General features: G+C 45.1%; 1 protein-coding gene across 1 annotated transcript in view; it reads left to right on the forward strand.

The window, feature by feature from the left end:
• The window catches only part of LOC8052829 (myb/SANT-like DNA-binding domain-containing protein 3), a 40,231-nt gene extending 24,032 nt beyond the window's left edge, over positions 1-16,199 (forward strand). Inside the window, exon 4 of the mRNA XM_002434102.5 lies at positions 15,350-16,199. Within this exon, the coding sequence (XP_002434147.2) occupies positions 15,350-15,783 (434 nt within the window). The 3' untranslated portion in view covers positions 15,784-16,199. The remainder of the gene's footprint in view (positions 1-15,349) is intronic.
• Positions 16,200-18,666: the final 2,467 nt, after the last annotated feature.

An 18,666-nucleotide genomic window follows, 5' to 3' on the forward strand; every position in this document is an offset into this window, starting at 1 on the left:
ACACGCGCGCTCCGAACACTCGAGCGAACGCGTCGGGAGCAAAAACAAATAATAAAAGAACACACCACCGACGGCGCGGCAGCCACATCATATACGCCACGCGCTCCGAACACTCTAGCAGAATGCGTCAGGAGCAAAAACAAATAATAAGAGAACACACACCCGCCGGCAAAGCAGCCGCAACATGCACACTATTTACCGCGGCCTTACAGTGGTTTTATCCCATGAATGTGGATATCATGTTCGCGTGCCAAACGAAAAAACACAAAAAACCTCTGACCAGTCGTCACGTCGTAAGAGAATCTTTCGGCCGCCAAGTGTGTGTCGCTCAAGGACCGCACATGCAATCGCAAGCTTGTTAGGTGTATGCCGCCGCACTGGCACCAGTCATTACGCCTTTTTCTGCCCTTCTTAAAAATAGCAGGAGTGTGCGTGCATGGCCTTGACAGGCGCTGAAATGCGCGAGGGCGGAGATTTCGAAAACTCCTTTTGTGACGTCACGCTCTGGGAAGGAGGGCCTTCATCGGTACTTTGAAAATGATTTTCTGCAACCTCCATGCACCCAATTAAAAAAAAAGTAATTTTGGTATTCTAGATCTTAGAGGTCAAGTGAAGGCGATTTAGGTGTGTTTCCTCAAATAAAGAACTGTTTCAACTTCCTAAACACAAAAGTGAGGCCCCAATCGGGCAAACAATTATTGCATTCTTCCACATGTTTAGCGATCTCAGAGTTGGGAGACCTGTAACAGCCCTCGTGTACTCAAGAAGCCCATCATTTAAGCACCGCTCCGTCTGCCCCACGTACGAAAACCCATGGGCGATCAAAATATTGTATGCTACATCAACCTGGCAATCAACGGCGGCTTCCCCGTGCCATTTTTGACGACCACGCGCTCCACCCGTGAACGGCGTGAGCCTGTTCAACGTAAAGTCAGAAGTGAAGACCACCTTGACCCTGAACCTTCTGGCAACTGCCAACACATTGTGTGAAAAATTATAGAAAAACAGAACGCATGCAACCCTGTCTGTCTTCTCCCTTTCTTTCTTTGCCACTTCACTGAATCCCACCAAACACTTCATTGAAACTCCCACAATGCCACCCTTACACCCTGCCTCCTTCATGTGTGGCAATTTCCTCCTAACTGCCTCCTGTACTTTGTGCTGACAAGATTTCTTTAGAGCGTTTTTTTTTAGCAGAGCCATCACTACACCTTGCTTTACCGATTTCGAATGACAACTTTTGTAGGGCAACAAAGGTTTTGCCATGAGCTTGCCTTTTTTCCAGCACAGCCCATCTAGCTTGTTCAACCTCAGATCAAAATACTGCAGCACACCTTCATCAGGCTCCTTGCATCTAAAGGTCAACTCGGGCACTGCATGTACTGTGAATGCTTTAATCTTAGGTAGTGTCCTCTTCCAGTGATTTGATTGCTGTGCCAAACTGCGCCAAAGGGCTAACCTTGCTGTATCCTGCTACATTTTGCCAAAATATGGGTAATCTGCGCCAAGCCTGTGCCAAAAAACCAATTTCGGTCGCCTTTCAAAACCGAAACTAAACTGAGTACTGTAATTGAGCATGCGTGTGTTATGTGACGCAAGCGGCTGCCCGACACAAAGTACCCTGCATGAAACGTCGGTCTGGTCTTGCTGGGTTTTCTCGCTGTCTCGTGTTTCGCGCTCTCGTTGCCTCGTGGCTCTCGTCTTGCGTCTTTTTTAAAAAAAAATATTTTCAACGATAGACGCAGGTGCTAGCATGCCAGGTACTAGCCATGCCGTGAAGCTGTGAAACGAAACCACGTTTTTACGTGGCAGGAGTTATTTTGTGAGCTGAAGCACTCGCTCCTGAAAGCAACGGCCGTGGGAAAACTATTCGCAACTCCAGCGCGCTGCTCGCCCTCCCGCGGACGAACGGACAACCAGAGGAGCGGGGACGCCGGGACGGCAGCGGAGGCGGCGGCGGCGCGGAAACGGTGGCAGGGACTGTCGGCCTTCTTGCGTGAAGCCGTTTTTACGGAAAAAGGGAGCGCGTTAAAGAAGGAATTCTCGTGCTCCGCCTTGCAACAGCCTTGCAACAGCCATGCACGAAGGACCAGGATGTCTAGTTTCATTAGGGACTTTTCGTGTATCGCATACGCCCCGGATTTCTGGTCTTGTGCATGGCCACCAGCTCAATCTGTGCTCAACGTGGCGGAAAACGCTCCCGCTAATAATGAAGGACTCTATAGTACGGTCTACGGAAAGTCTTTGCTTTGCCACAAGTAGGAGAAAACTCGTCGCGCAACGGGTATGTCGACCAATACAAATAGGGAATGGGTTCGCGTTTTAAGGCCGTTACAAGGAACATGACCGTTTATTTCAAGCACTTTAAAAAGAAAGAATACCCGTACTTGCTTTCAGGTAATTAAAAAGCAAATGAAAAAATGCTCGAAGCATTTTAATTGCGTCTGTGTTAGCCAGCCGTTCGTGACGAGAGCTTAGAATGCGCAGGTTTGGCCAGAGGGACCGCAATGTTGCAAATAATACGGTACAAAAGTGTACTGTATATTAAAATAGTTCTTTATATTAATTAATATATTATATTAATATATTAATTACGGTATATTAATAGGCAGTTTTTTCATAGCGTACGACACCGCTAAACTTTAGTTGGACGTACAGCGCATGACGTTCAACCGGCGCTACCAACTTTCACGAGCGGCTTGATAGCCGTGTTGTGCAACTCTTTAAAATAGCTTAAATAAGTGTAAATGACTGTAAAAAAAAAAAGTAATAGATTTTTTTAATCCTATGGCAAAACCTCTGCGTTTTTTTTTTCCCGGTACTGTTTGATGCATACTTTAGCTGTTTAATATCTTATATTGCGCCGTCATCAAGCCTCTCGTAAAAGTTGGGGATGTCAGTTTGACGTCAGTGGGCTGCACGGCGAACTGAAGTTTTGGAGCGTCGTATATGTGACAAGGGGTGTAAGGACTACAACCTTTTTTTTTTCTTTTTAGACTGATGAGCACGGCAACGCTCCTGCCGCGCACTGAAAATTGTGCTTCCAAGGCGCAGCGCGAGCTTGCGGTTGTAATGCTACACCGCACGGTAGCCTGCGGTAACAAACTTCCTATCAATAACCATAAAGCAGTTTGATTACGTGTTGCAATACACTAAAACCGAGACGGTGAGCAGCGAGTTTTAAGGCTGTGACGCGAAGACACGAATACTGTGAACGCTGCTCTTCCGACGCTTGACGGTCGCCGTTCGCAATCATATCTTCATACCGTTCCCAAACATACCGTTCGCAAATATATCTTCATAACCCTCAAAAATATTCTGCCACAAACAGTAACGTGTCCGGTGGCTAAAACGCGCTCGCTCACCACAAAGCTTTGCAATTTGAGGTTTCTGCAACTTTTAAATAACAGCATGCTCGTTTTCCTAACGCGCATCGACATCTCCGTCACCTATATTATGATCCCTCCCTAACCGCTTCGCACTTGTAGACAAATGAATTATTTTTAGCGCGTTGAATAGCGTCAGCGAGCAGGCACACGGGATATCCTGGAGAATCTATCCTTGTCTCTTCCGCCATCTTGGAACTACCGCCCCGCCACCTATAGGGCGTTGGAGTTGCGAATATTTGGTCCCTGCCTTTCAGTCACCGTGGTCGCACGACGTGGGGTGTTGCCGTCCCCATGTCGCTGCAGATATGGTGCTTTCTAATATGCAACTAAGTACTGCCGCATGTTCATCAACATTCCTGTTCTTGTTTAAATCATACATTACTACAAAAATCCCTCTTTAACACAAAGACTGCTGTGTCAAAGTATTGATTTCCTAGGTTTCTCTCGGTGGGCTTTCTTTCGAGAGGGACCCCGGTGCGTGAAAAATCTGCCGCGAAAGAAAGTTGGTGAAGAGAAGCGAGCTAAAGCAAAGAAGGCAATGTCTGCACGCTAAGCCCGCGCAGCGCACTTGTTTGTCTCGAGTTCAGTCGTTGCACAAAGCGCTTCAAGAACTTTTTGACCCTGGCTTGCGATTTCTTGCATCGATGCACTCAGGTTATTTTTTTGTGTGTGTGTTTCGCTTGTGCCTCGTTTGCCAGCCTGGCAAGCACACGCCACTGGACTGTTTTTTGTCGTATGCTTGACAGTTACATTTTGCATACAGTTTTGGGAATCAGTTGGCGACAGAGCGGAGTGGCATGGTTTCGGTTTTGATCGGACAGCCATCTCCGCTTGCGTGACGAAGCATGTGCAACTGCAAGCCTGCCGAAGTTGCCCTCACGTGCATGCGAACATGATTGCATGACAGAGGCACCAGCCAGGACGCTTGCAATCCATTGTTTTAAGCTTGCTTACTTTTGAAAAAAATCTGGAACTTCTGGAACCAGTAAAACGGTGGCAAGCGGTTTTTAGGAATTGCCCGGCAACGCCTACAGCACTGTGCACTTGTGGAATGTCTCAGCAGTAAAAATACAAGCAACGAGTTCCGTCACAGCACGTCACATCAGAACAGAACACAACACAAAGTACCCTTCATTTGTACAGCACTTAAAACAAATATTTTCATTTGTCTAAGAATATCTGCTCCAAAAGCCACTTTTGCTGCTCCAAAACACTGTTTCGGTTGCTCTAAAGGCCACATTTGCTGCGCCAAAACACTTTTCTGGCTGCTCCGAAAAGTGCTCCAAAATGGCTTAGGCCAATCACATCACTGCCTTTAAAAACCAAGCATATGAAAATGTCATCCACGCATCTCTTAATCGTCACCGATCCTTCAGGCAATGATTGTACAACTTGCCCCGAGGCCAAGTCCAATGGAGCCAAATATACCTCGGACAACGCCGGCGCTAGGGAAGATCCGATGTTAACTCTTTTTTTTTTTTTTTAGCAAATTTAACCCTTCTCAATTTCGACAGCTGTGAAGTCCAGATACCAATCTGTTAGGTTCAAAAAGCTCCCCACGTCTATTTTGTATCACGACTAAAACCAAACCAAGTTTGCCTCTAGTAAGTCTCTAAAGCTTGAGAGAAGCAATGGTTGATGTAAGGAATAATATGTCTTTAATGTCTAGTGACATGACCTCACACATGTACTGGTGGAAAGACGTTACACAGCTTACCAGTTCTTCCGAATTTCCGATATCGATTGGACTGGTCAACTCGTTTGACAATATACCATTTGAGAGAAATGTTGATATAACTTTGTTCCTAGTTTTATTTTCATTAACAAGTACCCTATGTGGCAATGTAGGCTTTTGTGGTCTTTTAGAAATAATTTGATAGAAAATGAATCCCTCGCAGCCTCTCCAACCTTTCTTGCGACTTTATCCATCTGACACTCATTGAGTATTTCCACCACATTCCTTTTTTAGCTGTTTGAGATTAGCCTTACAAACCTTGAACAATCCTTAAAGGGGCACTGACACATCAAAATCATAATTTATTTTATTATGCGAAACGATTGAAAATGATGCCGGGACATTACCCTCAAAATTCGAAACTTGGGAATTCAGTATTTGTGAATTAAAAAAACAATTTCCAAATGCCGAATTTGAAGTTCCCGCGCGATCCGCGCCAGCGCAGTGAGTCAAATTTTGCGGTCTCCTGCGACTCGACTTTCTTTCGGACCTCCGAACCACGCTGTGAAGCGAAGCGCCGTTGCTACCGCGACCCGAAGAGAGGAGGAGATGAGCAGGCGGGATACAAGGGAGCCGACGCGGGGAAAAACCGGTCTTCCCCGACTCGGCGATAAGCCTCTGCTCGAGCGCCGCCAAGGTTTCCGAGGGAGAACAAAAATTCAGGAAGCGACATCACACCGAAATCTGATTTTTGGTATTTCAAAAAGAAAGGCCGTAGTGCGTTCGTCATTGCGTTAAAAAACATGTTTTACGATTGCCGTTATTAAATGTTATAGAAATGTCGCCTACAAAGCTTCTAAATTTCCTGATTTTTGACGTCACCGATCAAAAGAAGCAAGGAGGTTAGCGCGGGAAATATAAACGCCAAAAATAAAAAGGAGCGCGCGCGCGCGGGAAATTTTTTTTCGCGATGCGGTTTTTTTTGCGTGTCTATGACTACAACCTGCATCGTTTTAGACAATAAAAAAGAATACGACCTTTGGGGTGTCAGTGCCCCTTTAAATCACTGCTCTTGAGGTGTCCTGAAACTTGGACACTGGCAGAATTGCAAACTTCCCGGTCTTTTCTGTCTGAAGCAACGAAAGTTTACAAACTTGAGCTCCTAAGCTCTCTCACTGCCTTGATATCCCTTTTTTCAGGTCTATTTCCAACACCTACTAACCTTGGCACTTCCTTAATAGACCTTTTTCCAGTAAGCTTTTACACATGCATACACTCCCTCCCCTGTTCTTGCTCTCTGCGTATATTTCGCGACCATTTGCTCCTCCTGTCTGCATTTTCTGTTCTTGGGTAGCTTCTCTCTTGCTACTTGTGAATCTGCTGCATGCATGATGAGATCTACAGTCGGTGACAGGCTAAGAACCCAGTGGCAAATGCCTCTCAAAGGTATCCATATCACTCTGCCGGCCAGTCAGTTCCCCTCGTTTTCTTGATGTAAATGACGTCTGAACTTGACAAACTTTTTTTCTTCAATATTGCATCAAGCACGGTTCACGACTATGACACAGAGGGACGGTGGGTCATTGAAGTGATTTTCCAGCTCTTTACCAGCCCGGGTTTATATCGCAGACTTGTGACGATATCTACTTTAGTTTGTGGTAGTTTCTTAGTGACAGGAGAATCTAATAGTCGTGTCGCCGTCGAAGTGTTCAGTGTGCTCACTTTGTCGAGCCGGTAGGCTAAGCAACCGATGAGACCTCAGCCTGCACGCTTTGTCAGTGCAGCCTCTCTTTGTGGGTTTTCTGCTTACCCCCGACTAAGTTTATAAATTTCTGAATCCTAGCGGTACGAGCATTTCTTTGCGGTGGTTTCTGTGGGCCGACATGAAAATGCTTTAGTTGCAGCAGTACACTGCGCGAGATAATCCAGTGACGCGATTGCCATGCTGTCTCACTGGACCGTGTCTGCTTCTCTGCTGTCTTTAATAAATCAAGGATGCCCTGAAATGACTCCTTGAAAGCAGTTTCTATTCGTCCGTGAAGGCGTCGTCTGTTTAAGTTACAATCATATCCTGCTGTCACCCTCGACGGCACGAGGTAGAAAATTGTTCCGTTTCTCTCCTCTATAGTTGTGCATCGCTCGCGATGATGTTGTCCCTGTCAATTTGAGCGAGTTCTTAACCCCTTAAGTGCCCCCTTCTTTTTTCAAAAAAATAACCTACAAGTGCCATATGTTTTTTATTTAGAAGTTTTATTCCTCTAGTAATACAGATAAAATTTTAAAAGTTTACTGCGCAAAAATTCGCGGCGACGCAAAAACAAATGTTCCGTCTAAAACGAGTGCTGCCATCAATGATCAGCGTTGCAAACTACTCGGATGGGCCTAGCTCGTCCATGGAATTGAGGGCTACCGAAAAAACCACTGGACGAGCTCGGAGCTCGTCCATGGCATTTTTAGCCAAAAAGTGGCCGACGAGCTCGGCTCGTCCGAGGCACTTAAAGGGTTAACCTGTCGCTGACTGTAGGTGAGTTGGCAGTGTCTGTTCAAACATGGCTTCAGCTGGGGTGATGCCCGTTGTCTGGTGAAAAGTGCAGTGCTGACTAAATAACTTTGTCAGACGAAGGTTCACTGATCCTGGTGACTTTCGAACCAGCGCTTTCTTTAAAGGGCCCCTCAAAAGAAAAAAAATATTTCTTTTAAACAGTCTGGTTGGGACACACGTAACGAAAGCTAATTTTACGTGCAAAAAACTTTTTAAAGCAATATTGACGGTGCGAGACGCGATTTAGTTTCAGTAGAACCTCGTTGATATGTTTTTCAGGGACCGCGGAAAAAAAAATGCATCACCCGGGAAAAACGTAACAACCAATAATGCTGGTGGTGGGGCTACAAATGTGATGGGAAGCAACCCTCATACTGGGATTTACTCCAGAATGACTTTTGGGGGCCGGAGAACTACCATGTTAGTTACCATATAGCTGGGCATTCTTTTTCGGCACAGTTGTTTAGAACTAGCAGTCGACCTATACCGTATCTACCCGTTTTAAAACGCGACTGATTATAGTTTTCAGCTTTCTTCCCGAGTGCAGCATGTCGGCCACTGCAATATTTTGCTTCGTGTTTCTTGGGCATTAGAACACTCAACAGAAGTTTGATAGCATTGCTTCCTATGCTCAAATTGAGCGGCTGAGCACACCGCTGTCACAGCTGGCTGTTGCGCATTGCGAAATAACACCTAACGTAGCGTGCATCGGCTTTATCAGGAGCCAAATCTGACATTGCCAGCCTACTCAGACGAAACTGGTCCATAACTGTTCACGTCTCTCATCCTCTCACAGCTAAGTTCAAGACCACCTGTGGTAGCCTCGCTAACTATGCCAACGGCCATCACGTCACCGTTGACATTGTGACAAAATGTCACAAACCGATGCGGTCCTGAAAAAAATAATATTAAGTGTGCGGCTCTGGATGAAATACTGTATTTGTAGAAAGCTGCCTGTGAACAAATTCACTGCGGAAATACCATAATATCCCAAGAGATAGCCGACCAGGACTGCAAAGGAAATGAGGTGAAAATATGAAATATGCTAACTTTCGAGATGCAATAAAAAGATAAAAATGCTAGTTTTAGATTTTGTGATTTGCAAAACTTGTGATTGCTGGAAGGGGTCAGTGAACCAAAGACGACTGTACTTCCCAGTTAGCAATGTTTGCTTATCACCATTTCTGCCGAGGTCACAATTGGCCAGGCTCTGCAATTACTAGAAGCCGCCTCGGTGGCTCTGAGGCGAGAGCAGCGGCCTACGGATCCCCATGTGGCGGGTTCGAATCCCGGCTGAGGTGCCTGCAATCAGCCTCCGTCAGATTGCAGATAAGGCGCCATGTAACCGAGCTTTCGGTTGCACGTCAAAAGATCCCCTGGGCCGGTTTTCTCGAAGCTATGGTAAACCCATTTTGGCAAACCACGGTGCCTAGGAAGAAAAAACTACCTAGGTACTGTAATAAATGGCTGGATATAGAATAGGGATGTCGCGAACCACCCTAGGTTCGATTTCGAAAGGTTTCGATATTTGCGAAGCGAACTGAGGTTCGATTTCGAAAAATTTCGATATTTTCGTACCGACCGAGGTTCGATTTCGAAAAATTCACAACTTTTGACCACAGCGGAGTTTCGAATTCGAAAATTTCGAAGCTTTCACGGTTTACAAAATTTCGAATTCGAATATTTCGAATATTTTTTTACTTCAGGTTCGATAAATTCGAAGATCTCGAAATTCTTTGTAAAAACAATTCGAAAACTTCGAACGCTTCGAATTTTTATAGACATGAAGTTCGAACAAATCGAAGATTTCGAATTTCTTTTTGCATAAAGTTCGAAAAGTTCGAAGGTTTCGATTCTCTTTTAACGCTAAATTAAAAAAAAAAAAAAAAAAAAAGAAAAAAAAAACTTTGAAGATTTTGAATTTTTTTCTAGTCCAAGTTTTCAAAGTTCGAAGTCTGATTTTCAAGTTTTTCCACAGTTTCAGTTTCAAATAACGTTTTCACGACTCACTGCTTAGGCCTTCAACTCAGACGAACGCGAGCGAGCATATTCTGCGAGCAGCTGCCCTATTTAGATCTTAGCTGGAGCGACTTTGATGCCTTAAATTACTTGTTTTCACGAAATCAAGTTTAGAAAAGTTAGGGTATGATATCTAGATTCTGCGAAGTTGGTTAGGCAATTAAATGAGACGACGAATGTCCCGGACGTGCTAGAATATTTGCCAGTGCAGAATTGTGACCGCCAGCCCCCCGGGGGGGGGGGGGGGGTCTTTAACCTGCATCACGCAGTAGTGATTGCACGAACACACTGTTTTACGAGACTCATCCAGTTCGAAACGGCCAGGGGCGAGCAGGAGGTTGAGGCTCAGAAAAACCTTGAAGCGACCTGGCAAACTCGCCACCCCTTGCACACTGGTAGTAATCCCATCCGGTGAAGTTTATAATTGTCCTGGAGGTTTATTTTCTGGGACGGAGGAATCGCCTCGCAAAAAGAACAAAAGCCGACACAACTCGAGGTCGAGGAGCGTTCTACCATACAAGTGGCGTCGGAAGAGGAAAAACGGGGGGAAAGAGGGTAGCGGGGGGGGGGCTTCAGCCTCCTTCTTTCCCTTGCAGGTATTTCGAACTGTTAAAGAAAACAATACGGGGAAAGAGGGCTGTTTAATCTGAAATTATTTATGCATATGTATAGCTACTGTCGCTCTTCACTGCATAAAAGGTTGCGTAGATGGTCATTGTTAGAAACTCGTCAGAAGGCACTGCTCGTCACATGCTTAGTGGTTCGGAAGTTCAAAGCTGTCTTTTCGACCTAAACACCTGTGCCGATAGTAACAAAAAAAAAAAAAAAATGCGAAAATAAAAAGCAGGAGAAAAAAAAAAAACTATCAAGAATTCGTCGGAAGTGTTCTATTCTTGCATATTCAGAGGTTCAGAACTTCGAAACAAGTTTCCTTTACCAAAATGTGTACAGGCTAAAAGAAACACGTCCCAGGAACGTGAAGCGAAAAAAAAAAAAAAACGTTTTCTTTTAATGACGTGCTGAACTTGAACACTATTAGAAATCTTCTCCCATGAGTTAATTTATTCCTTAACGTGAAAAAAACAATAAATATATTATTTCGTATTCTGCAGATGGCAATGATATATACTGTCTGTGGTGTTAATTTAAATGCGATACCTCAAACAACTTAGACGAAAATAAATATCAAGTTTAGGTTATAATTGCATGCAGATACATGCTTGGACATTTCTTCGAAACTCACGTTGAATAACAATAATCACATCTTAAGACGGCACTTACCTAGGCTATACATAGATCATTCTTAAAAAAAGTATAACATATCTACCATAAATAGCTTCGGCTGCAGCGTGCTTCAAATCTGGCACAAACGATAATCGTCAAAAACCCGTCGTCCTTCCTCGCCCCTTCGGGGATTTATTTCTTTAAACCTAAGCATGCCAGAACATTGAAATAAACGACATTGTCTTTTGTAAGGAACGCAGCACCGCGTGTAAAAGTTCGAGAAAGAAAAATTACGAATGTACCCCATTACTTGAAATCAAATGAAACCGTCCGCCGGTCTTTCGAAGTTCGACGAACGTCGAACTTTTACCCTAAAAGTTCGAAGTTCGTCGAACTTCTGACTTTTCAGAATCCGAAAGTTCGAAACTTTTCGAATTCTCTTGATAAATAAATTTGAAAGTTCGAAATTCATCGAATTTTTTGGTCAGTCAAGTTCGAAAGTTCGACAAGCATCGAACCTTGCAGCGCAATAAGTTCGAAAGTTCGAAAAAGATCGAATTTTTTAGCGTAATAAGTTCGACGGTTCGAAAAGCGTCGAACTTCTTAGCTTAACAAGTTCGAAAATTTGACCTCCGTCGAATTTTACGATATAGACAATTCGAAAAATCGAAATCTTTCGAACCTTTCGAACCGCTTGATTCGATCATCGAAACTTCGATTCGAAAAAAGTTCGCGGCATCCCTAATATAGAACAACAATAATTATTTTTGATTGGGCAGTGAGATGCACCATCTATCGGTGAAACAAGCCAGTCATTTTGTTTATCCTCTTTTTCTGCTGGTTTTTATCGATCTAGTATGGTATTTTAAGTCAAAATATAGTAATGTTGTACTTGAAGACCAATTTATTTGCTTCGGATGGTACAAAGAAATTTCAGCTGCTATGCTAGAGTTTGTCGACGAATATTCGAAAATGTAAGAAACATTTCCTTCAATATGTTTCGCCATAAACAACGCATAACTTTCCTGTGTGTCTTCCATTCTGGCAACGCCGGTGCTGTAGTCTCGTTTTTGTTCCTTGCGACGCACGTTTCTGCGATTCCTTCTGATCTCAACTGTTTGCCTTCTCTTCCGTTTGCCCAACCGATCCACCGGTGACGAGAAGCTAAGCTTCTCGTCACCGTTGAATTGCTGGCCACCGGGGATATGTAGAAACCTCGATGCTGTCGGCATACTGTCGGCGCACTGCGAACAAAAAAACAGTACAATGCCCCAGCTGTTCACCCGGAACGAAGACTTTATCGAGGATAACCCCCCCTTCTCCGCAAAGTAATCGCTGCTCACGAGTTGGCGTGCATAATGTAACAAATCAGACGTGTTTGTATAAATATATACCAACACTCGTTCGCAAAATATTTTTTTACTCACCATAAAAACACTTGCAAGGCTTATGTACCGTCATATGTCTTGGATCTCGAACTGCTGAAGAGTGATCAGGGGTGGAACGGCTGCGCCATTTGCGCCATTTTGCGCCAGACGCATGTGCTTGCGCCATCTTGCGTCATGTTGCAGAAACTGCGCCACAGCCAATACCTCGTGCCATTATGCGCCAAATCGCAAAACGTGCGCCAAAAAACTTTTTATTTTGTCTTGGTTTCGGTTTTGTTGACTCGATTGGCAACAATGAGCGCGTTTAGCCTGGTCGGCCTTGCAATCCTTTGTTTCTGTTTATTCTCCCTGTGTATCCCGAGTTGAAAGCGCGCGATAAAAACTCTCATTCCAAGCGCTACACCACCTGGGACTGGATTGTTATTCTTCAACCATAAGCGGTTAAGCAAGTCGGCTGAGGTGAGGTTGAGTCGTTAAGCGTGAGATTGCCTGAGGCTCTGCGGCCCGGGATCCGGACGTCAGCCAGTTGAAAACAAATGAGCAAAAGATTCCTTTTAGTACTTCATCGTTAGAAGTTGGAACCTTATTCTCGCAAGATAAATCGTGATTTGATAGAACTAAAACGCAATCCGATCCGAAACCTTACCGGCCAGCAGCTCTTACGCGAGCGGTAGATCTACTCGGCGTGCTTTAACCTTGCTCCTGCTTATCGCTTCAAATACGATAGCTTCGTTAATCGTAGTCTGCTGCTTTGATATCGAGTTGCACGATAGGATAAACTCGAAATTGGTTGCCCTGTTCCTCCGTGCAACTGGACGTCCGTTGCTTATGCACGTCACGTGGTTCGCACATATACTTACTATGTCGAGCACGTGTGGGTTGTGCGATAAGCAGTGCTGGTTTGCGTTTTGAGCAGCTGGAAGCCACTCAGAAAATATCAAGGACGCTATCTTCAGAAACATAGGGTACTTGCTTTTTGATTCTCATTAAGGCTCACGAGGTTTCAAGTTTTCGCGTCTGTTACACTGTTCTCCCATCTATCTAGGTCCCTAACCACCCATGTTTATCTGTTCTGCTAAGCACGAGTTTTCGCATCTGTTACACTGTTATCCCATCTACCTAGGTCCCTAACCACTCATGTTTATCTGTTCTGCTAAGCACGAGTTTTCGCATCTGTTACACTGTTATCCCATCTACCTAGGTCCCTAACCACTCATGTTTATCTGTTCTGCTAAGCACGATTGAAATTGCTCCCGTTCTTGTCTAAGACACAAGCTGAAGTGCAATGAAAACTGATCTGAGCTGCTCCTAGCCTGCTCCAGAACATAGTTTTAGCTGCTCCCAACCTGCTCCAAAACAGCGGTTTCAGCTGCTCCCGTGGCTGCGCCCAAGTGCATTTCATGAGTTCCACCCCTGGTGATGCGTTCGCGGAATGCTGCCGTCGGTTAGTTTAGTAGTCCCTCTGGACTACCGCTTTGCTTGACGTGCTAATTGGTTGATGGTGCGTTATTAATATAACAGCCGGATCGAAATGAATGTTCAGCAGAACCAAGGAGAACTATTAGTCCTCATTAAGCAACGTCACGGCCATTTTGCTTGTAGGTACTGCTCCTCCCTAGGCGCCCCTGCTCTCCTAGTCACGTGACCTAGAATTCCCCCTTCTAGGGACAATAGTTAACTTTAACCCACGGTTCGCGTTCGAGAAAATGGGCCCAGGTGGTTGAAATTAATCCTCAGTCCTCCGCTGGGGCGTGCCAGATGCCCGTCGTTGGTTTGGCACGTAAAACCGCGAAATTTGACTTTGATTGGCAATTACTAGAAGTAAGCTCTCTTTCGGCATTTTTGAAAAATAACAAATCCTGCCAAAAATAAGGGCGAATTATCTTTCGAGGCTTGGGCACAACTCGGGAGATTAGAGTAGTTCATCTTACTTTTGATAATGTGGTTCAACTCATCTTGAAGATTAAAAAAAAATATTGAGGTCAGAGTTTCGTTTGTTGCTTAAGTCTATATGCCAATCAATTCATGTACACCACCTTTGTTCTTTATTATTTATTAGGCTGATATCACTCTTTTGTGTCACAATTCGACTAGCCTATTTCTATTTACACGTGTTACTCGAAGCTCCGTCAGGTGCTGACGTACAAGGACAAAAGTTGCCTACCAGCAATTCACCTTCAATGGTCGCATTAAGTGCATAAAATTATGTTACCCAATACTTTCATACTCCACTCAGCGATGTTTAGGCAACATGACATTGAATTCAGGCCTGGTTTGGGCCCAAGCCTGTTCTAAATGGTTTCGGGCCGGGTTGAGCCTGGGCCCGGTTTCAAACACCTGGGCCATACTTGAGCAGGCAAGTTACCACGACACCGGGCCCAAGCTCAAAAAAGCGGCCCGTGCATTGCTCTAATTCACAGTGCTTTGATGATCACTGCAGTGACATTGGCCTCCATCCTTCTTTCGCACCAACACCAATGGGGTAGCCCAGTTGGAGTGCTGCGTTGGGTCCAGTATCCCTTGCTCTTCAAGTTGATCAATCTGCTTTACCCGCTGATTGGAGTGCCAAGGGGGCAGGCCGTGCTTTTAAGAACTTGGGTATCGCTTCCTCGGTCAGCACCAGGTGTAATTTTACTTTCGGAAAAGACAGAATTTCTTGCTGAGCTTGCGTAATGTTAGAACCTCCTGTTGTTTGCTGAGTGTCACCGACTTCAATGCCAATGCCCATTGTTCGAAACCAGTTGCACTTCAGCTAACTGCATTCAAAGCCTTCGACACTAGAAGCAGTGGTAGCTTGTACGCCTTGCTTTTGTAAAGGACAGTCACCATTGCTGTCCCTAAGACTTGCATTGCCTAGCCTGACCAGGCGTGGGGGTAAATGTCATCTCGTTTCAACTTGGGAGGCTTTGTGGTCTACACAGCTTGAAACGTGGGGCCCACAGAGCACAGTTGTGACAGCACCAGGTGGCAATTAAGGGATCAAAACATAGTAGCATTAAATACTTGTGAAATGCACGGTTGAGACATCATGCCAGTGCAGATTCTTGTGACATTTCAGGCTGCAAGTGTGTCAATTCAAACCGTCCCATTGAGCATGTTTTGTTCCATGCAGCCATTCCACCATCGCTGCCAGAAGTGGCCGACGATGGAGACGAGGACTCTGTGCTTGGGCTCCCAGTCGGCGGCGAAGAGCACAACGGCGTTGCCTTCCACGCAAGCTTTCCGGAAGCTCAGCTGCCCCGCATCGAAGACGTGCGGAGCCTGTGCGGATCTGCGGCTTTTCAGCATTCGTCGCATCCAATGCCCGGCAACCGGGTGTTGCTTTCGGAACTCGAAACCAAGGCACGTGCCATAGAGGCCGACACGCTAAGGAAGACCGAGGTGCACGTGAAAAAATTGGAGCTTTTAGAACTGGAGCGTCAGCAGCGAGTGGAGAAGCACAACCTCCAGGTTAGGCACTTGGAAATGGAACTGCGCGTGGTCAAGCTCAGAATGGCAATGTTGGAGGGAGGGCTCGCTGCGTCAACAGGAGGGGGGCTGTTCTGAGCAGCTGGTATTGGACTTCAATCATCCACCCCATCTTTTGGCTTCCATGTTATGCATATTTTAGATAATGGTCCCCACACACTGCCAGGATATATGGGATATATATGGGACATGCGAGAGCAGTGAGCTCTGACAATTGTTAGGATGCACTCAATCATTGTTTCAGCTTATTTAAACTCTCGAAGTTGTGATAATTCTCCATCATAACGAGGAATCTCTTTTCATCTTTTGCCATCTCATGTTGTTTGTGTAACCAGCATTGGAGTGAATCTCTATATTTATATACATAATTCTTTTAAAACATTCAGTGACATAGTAGCCTGCAATCACAATTTCTTCAAATCGAATCTCTCCAAAAGACAATATTGATTATCTTGTTGTGTTCTTCACGTCATACATAAAAATGCACCAAATGAGAAATTGTATGCCTTATGTTATTACATAAAACATACCTTTATCCTATAATAATGAACATCTTATATTACAACCAATTTTTTACATTACTGCACAGTGAAACATACCATTTTGTGGTGAATGTATGCCAATACTCTAGTTTGCAAAGTAGCAATCTGGTAGTTAATACACTACACTGTGCGACATATTTGTATACCCCGTCTGACCTTATGTTCAACAGAGCAGTGCTGCCCAGTTTTTGACGGACACCTTTGGCACATACGAAGTAGTCTTTTAAAATATTGTGAAGTAAAAGGAAACATCACATATGGAGAACTTTGGAGGATCGTGATATTGTTCTCGCACTTTGTGAGGGCGACATTGCAACCTACCAGCGATGCTGCTAATATGGGCTTTTCAGTACCCAATTTGCATGTCTAACAAACTAATGCAAGAGATGCTCGTTAATACATTTTAGATTTATATGTTCTTCCGGCTTTTATGTTCCTATACACTGGTTTCGTTGAACTTCCATAGGAATGTGTGTATCAATTTCCTGTTTGTTGCATTTACCCTCAGAGTTCTTGGGTCCAAAAATTTCCACCCGATGTGGCTGACGCAATACATTGGGCCGCTGCCGATTTCTTTCTTTAGCTTCGCTCCCCTCTTTTCCAAGTCTTTGCCTGGCTAAGCTGGGTTTCTTGTCATTCTTTTAAAGGGCGGGTGTAACCTTAGACCAATCTTGAAAGGGGCTCAGTATTTCACACTCATTTGATTGTCTTGCCATCTGCTAGTTTTATTTCGCATGGAATCCAAAGTTCCTAATTAGTGCTGCCTGTGCCCGCAGCAGCCTTGCATCAAGCTTTACCCTTCTGCATCGCCACACTCGTCGAGCTTTACCACTTTTCTCCGGCATGGTGGTTGCTGTTGCTGTGGTGACACGGGGACTGAAAATTTTTGCTCAGTCTTGTACGTCAACGTTCAATGATTATGATTATGCACAGGCCGCTAGTTCTAAAGAACAGTTCTGAAAGTCTATGGAGTTAAACTGTTGTACAAGAGTTGCTTCACTTCTCGTGTGTACTGTGACCAAGTGTACCAAAATGTATCCATTTGCGCATGAAAGATGGGAGGTACAAAAACAAGAGGAGTCTCCACAAATGAGGGAGGCACATAAAGGGGTAAGATCACCTGTGTGATGAAGTGCTTCGGTAGGTAGCCATCTCAGCCATGAGTTCTTCGTTGTAGTGTGTCTGGTAATTGCTAGTAGACAGGAACAACATGACTTATTAACTATTGCATCTCCTCTTTCTCGAAGGCCAAGTCGTTTGTAAAGATCTGATGAATTTCTGAAAGCTGTTGAAAAGACAAGGCAGCTATTGCTACAACTACCAGACAGTCTTGGAGCTTGGTGCTCCGACCAACTTGCTCGCTCTGATTAGATAAGTGGGTGGAAACAAAGGCCTTTGTCTCTATCTGCCATGTTCTCAGTGATGTGATTGCTGCGCCGATTGCGCCAAACTGCGCCAAGAGCCTAACCCTGCTACATCTTGCTACATTTTGCCAAAATATGGCTAATCTGCGCCAAGCCTGCGCCAAAGGTCCAATTTCGGTCGCCTTTCAAAACCGAAACTAAACTGAGAACCGTAATTGAGCATGCCTGAGCTATAGGTGGCGCAAGCGGCCGCCCGACGCAAAGTACCCAGCATCAATCGTCTATTCGGTCTTGCATGGTTTTTGCCGCAGTCTCGCGTTTCGCGCCCTCGCTGCCCTCGTCGTCACGGGAATCTCGTCTCGCGTCTTCTTTTTACATTTTTTTTTCGCAGGAATGTGCGGACGTTCCGTCGCTAGTGTGCCGGGTGCCAGCTATGCCATCATGCTTTGATACAAAACCATGTTTTTGCTCGGCGAGAGTTACTTTGATAGCTGAAACGCTCGCGCGACCACTGGGTCACCGTAGTCGTGCGACGTCGGGTGTTGCCATCCCCACGTCGCTGCAGATGTGGCGCTTTCTAAACTTGTTCATCGACATTCCTCTTCTTCTAAAAAATCCCTCTTTAACTCAAAGGCTGCTCATCAAAATATTTATTACCTAGATTACTCTCGGCGGGCTATCTTTCAAGAGGGACCCCGCTACATGAAAAATCTGCCGCAAAAAAACGTTGGTGAGGAGTAGTGAGCTGAAGCAAAGAAGGCAATGTCTGCACGCTGAACCCACACAGCGCGCTTGTTTGTCTCGAGTTCAGTCCTTGCTCAGAGCGCTCCACAAAACTTTTGGCCCTGGCTCACGATGTCATGCATCGATGCACTTAGGATCTGTTTTTCTTTCTATTTAGCTTGTACCTCGTCTGCCGGCCTGGCAAGCACGCGCCGCTGGACTGTTTTCTTTTTTTGTCGAATGCTGGACAGTTGTATTTTGCATACTATTTTGGGATCCAGTTGGCGACGGAGCGGAGTGGCATTGTTTCGGTTTCGATTGAACAGCCGTTG

Source organism: Ixodes scapularis, unplaced genomic scaffold (genome assembly GCF_016920785.2).
Source record: "Ixodes scapularis isolate PalLabHiFi unplaced genomic scaffold, ASM1692078v2 PGA_scaffold2__306_contigs__length_199485367, whole genome shotgun sequence".
NCBI classification, from domain to species: Eukaryota; Metazoa; Arthropoda; class Arachnida; order Ixodida; family Ixodidae; genus Ixodes; species Ixodes scapularis.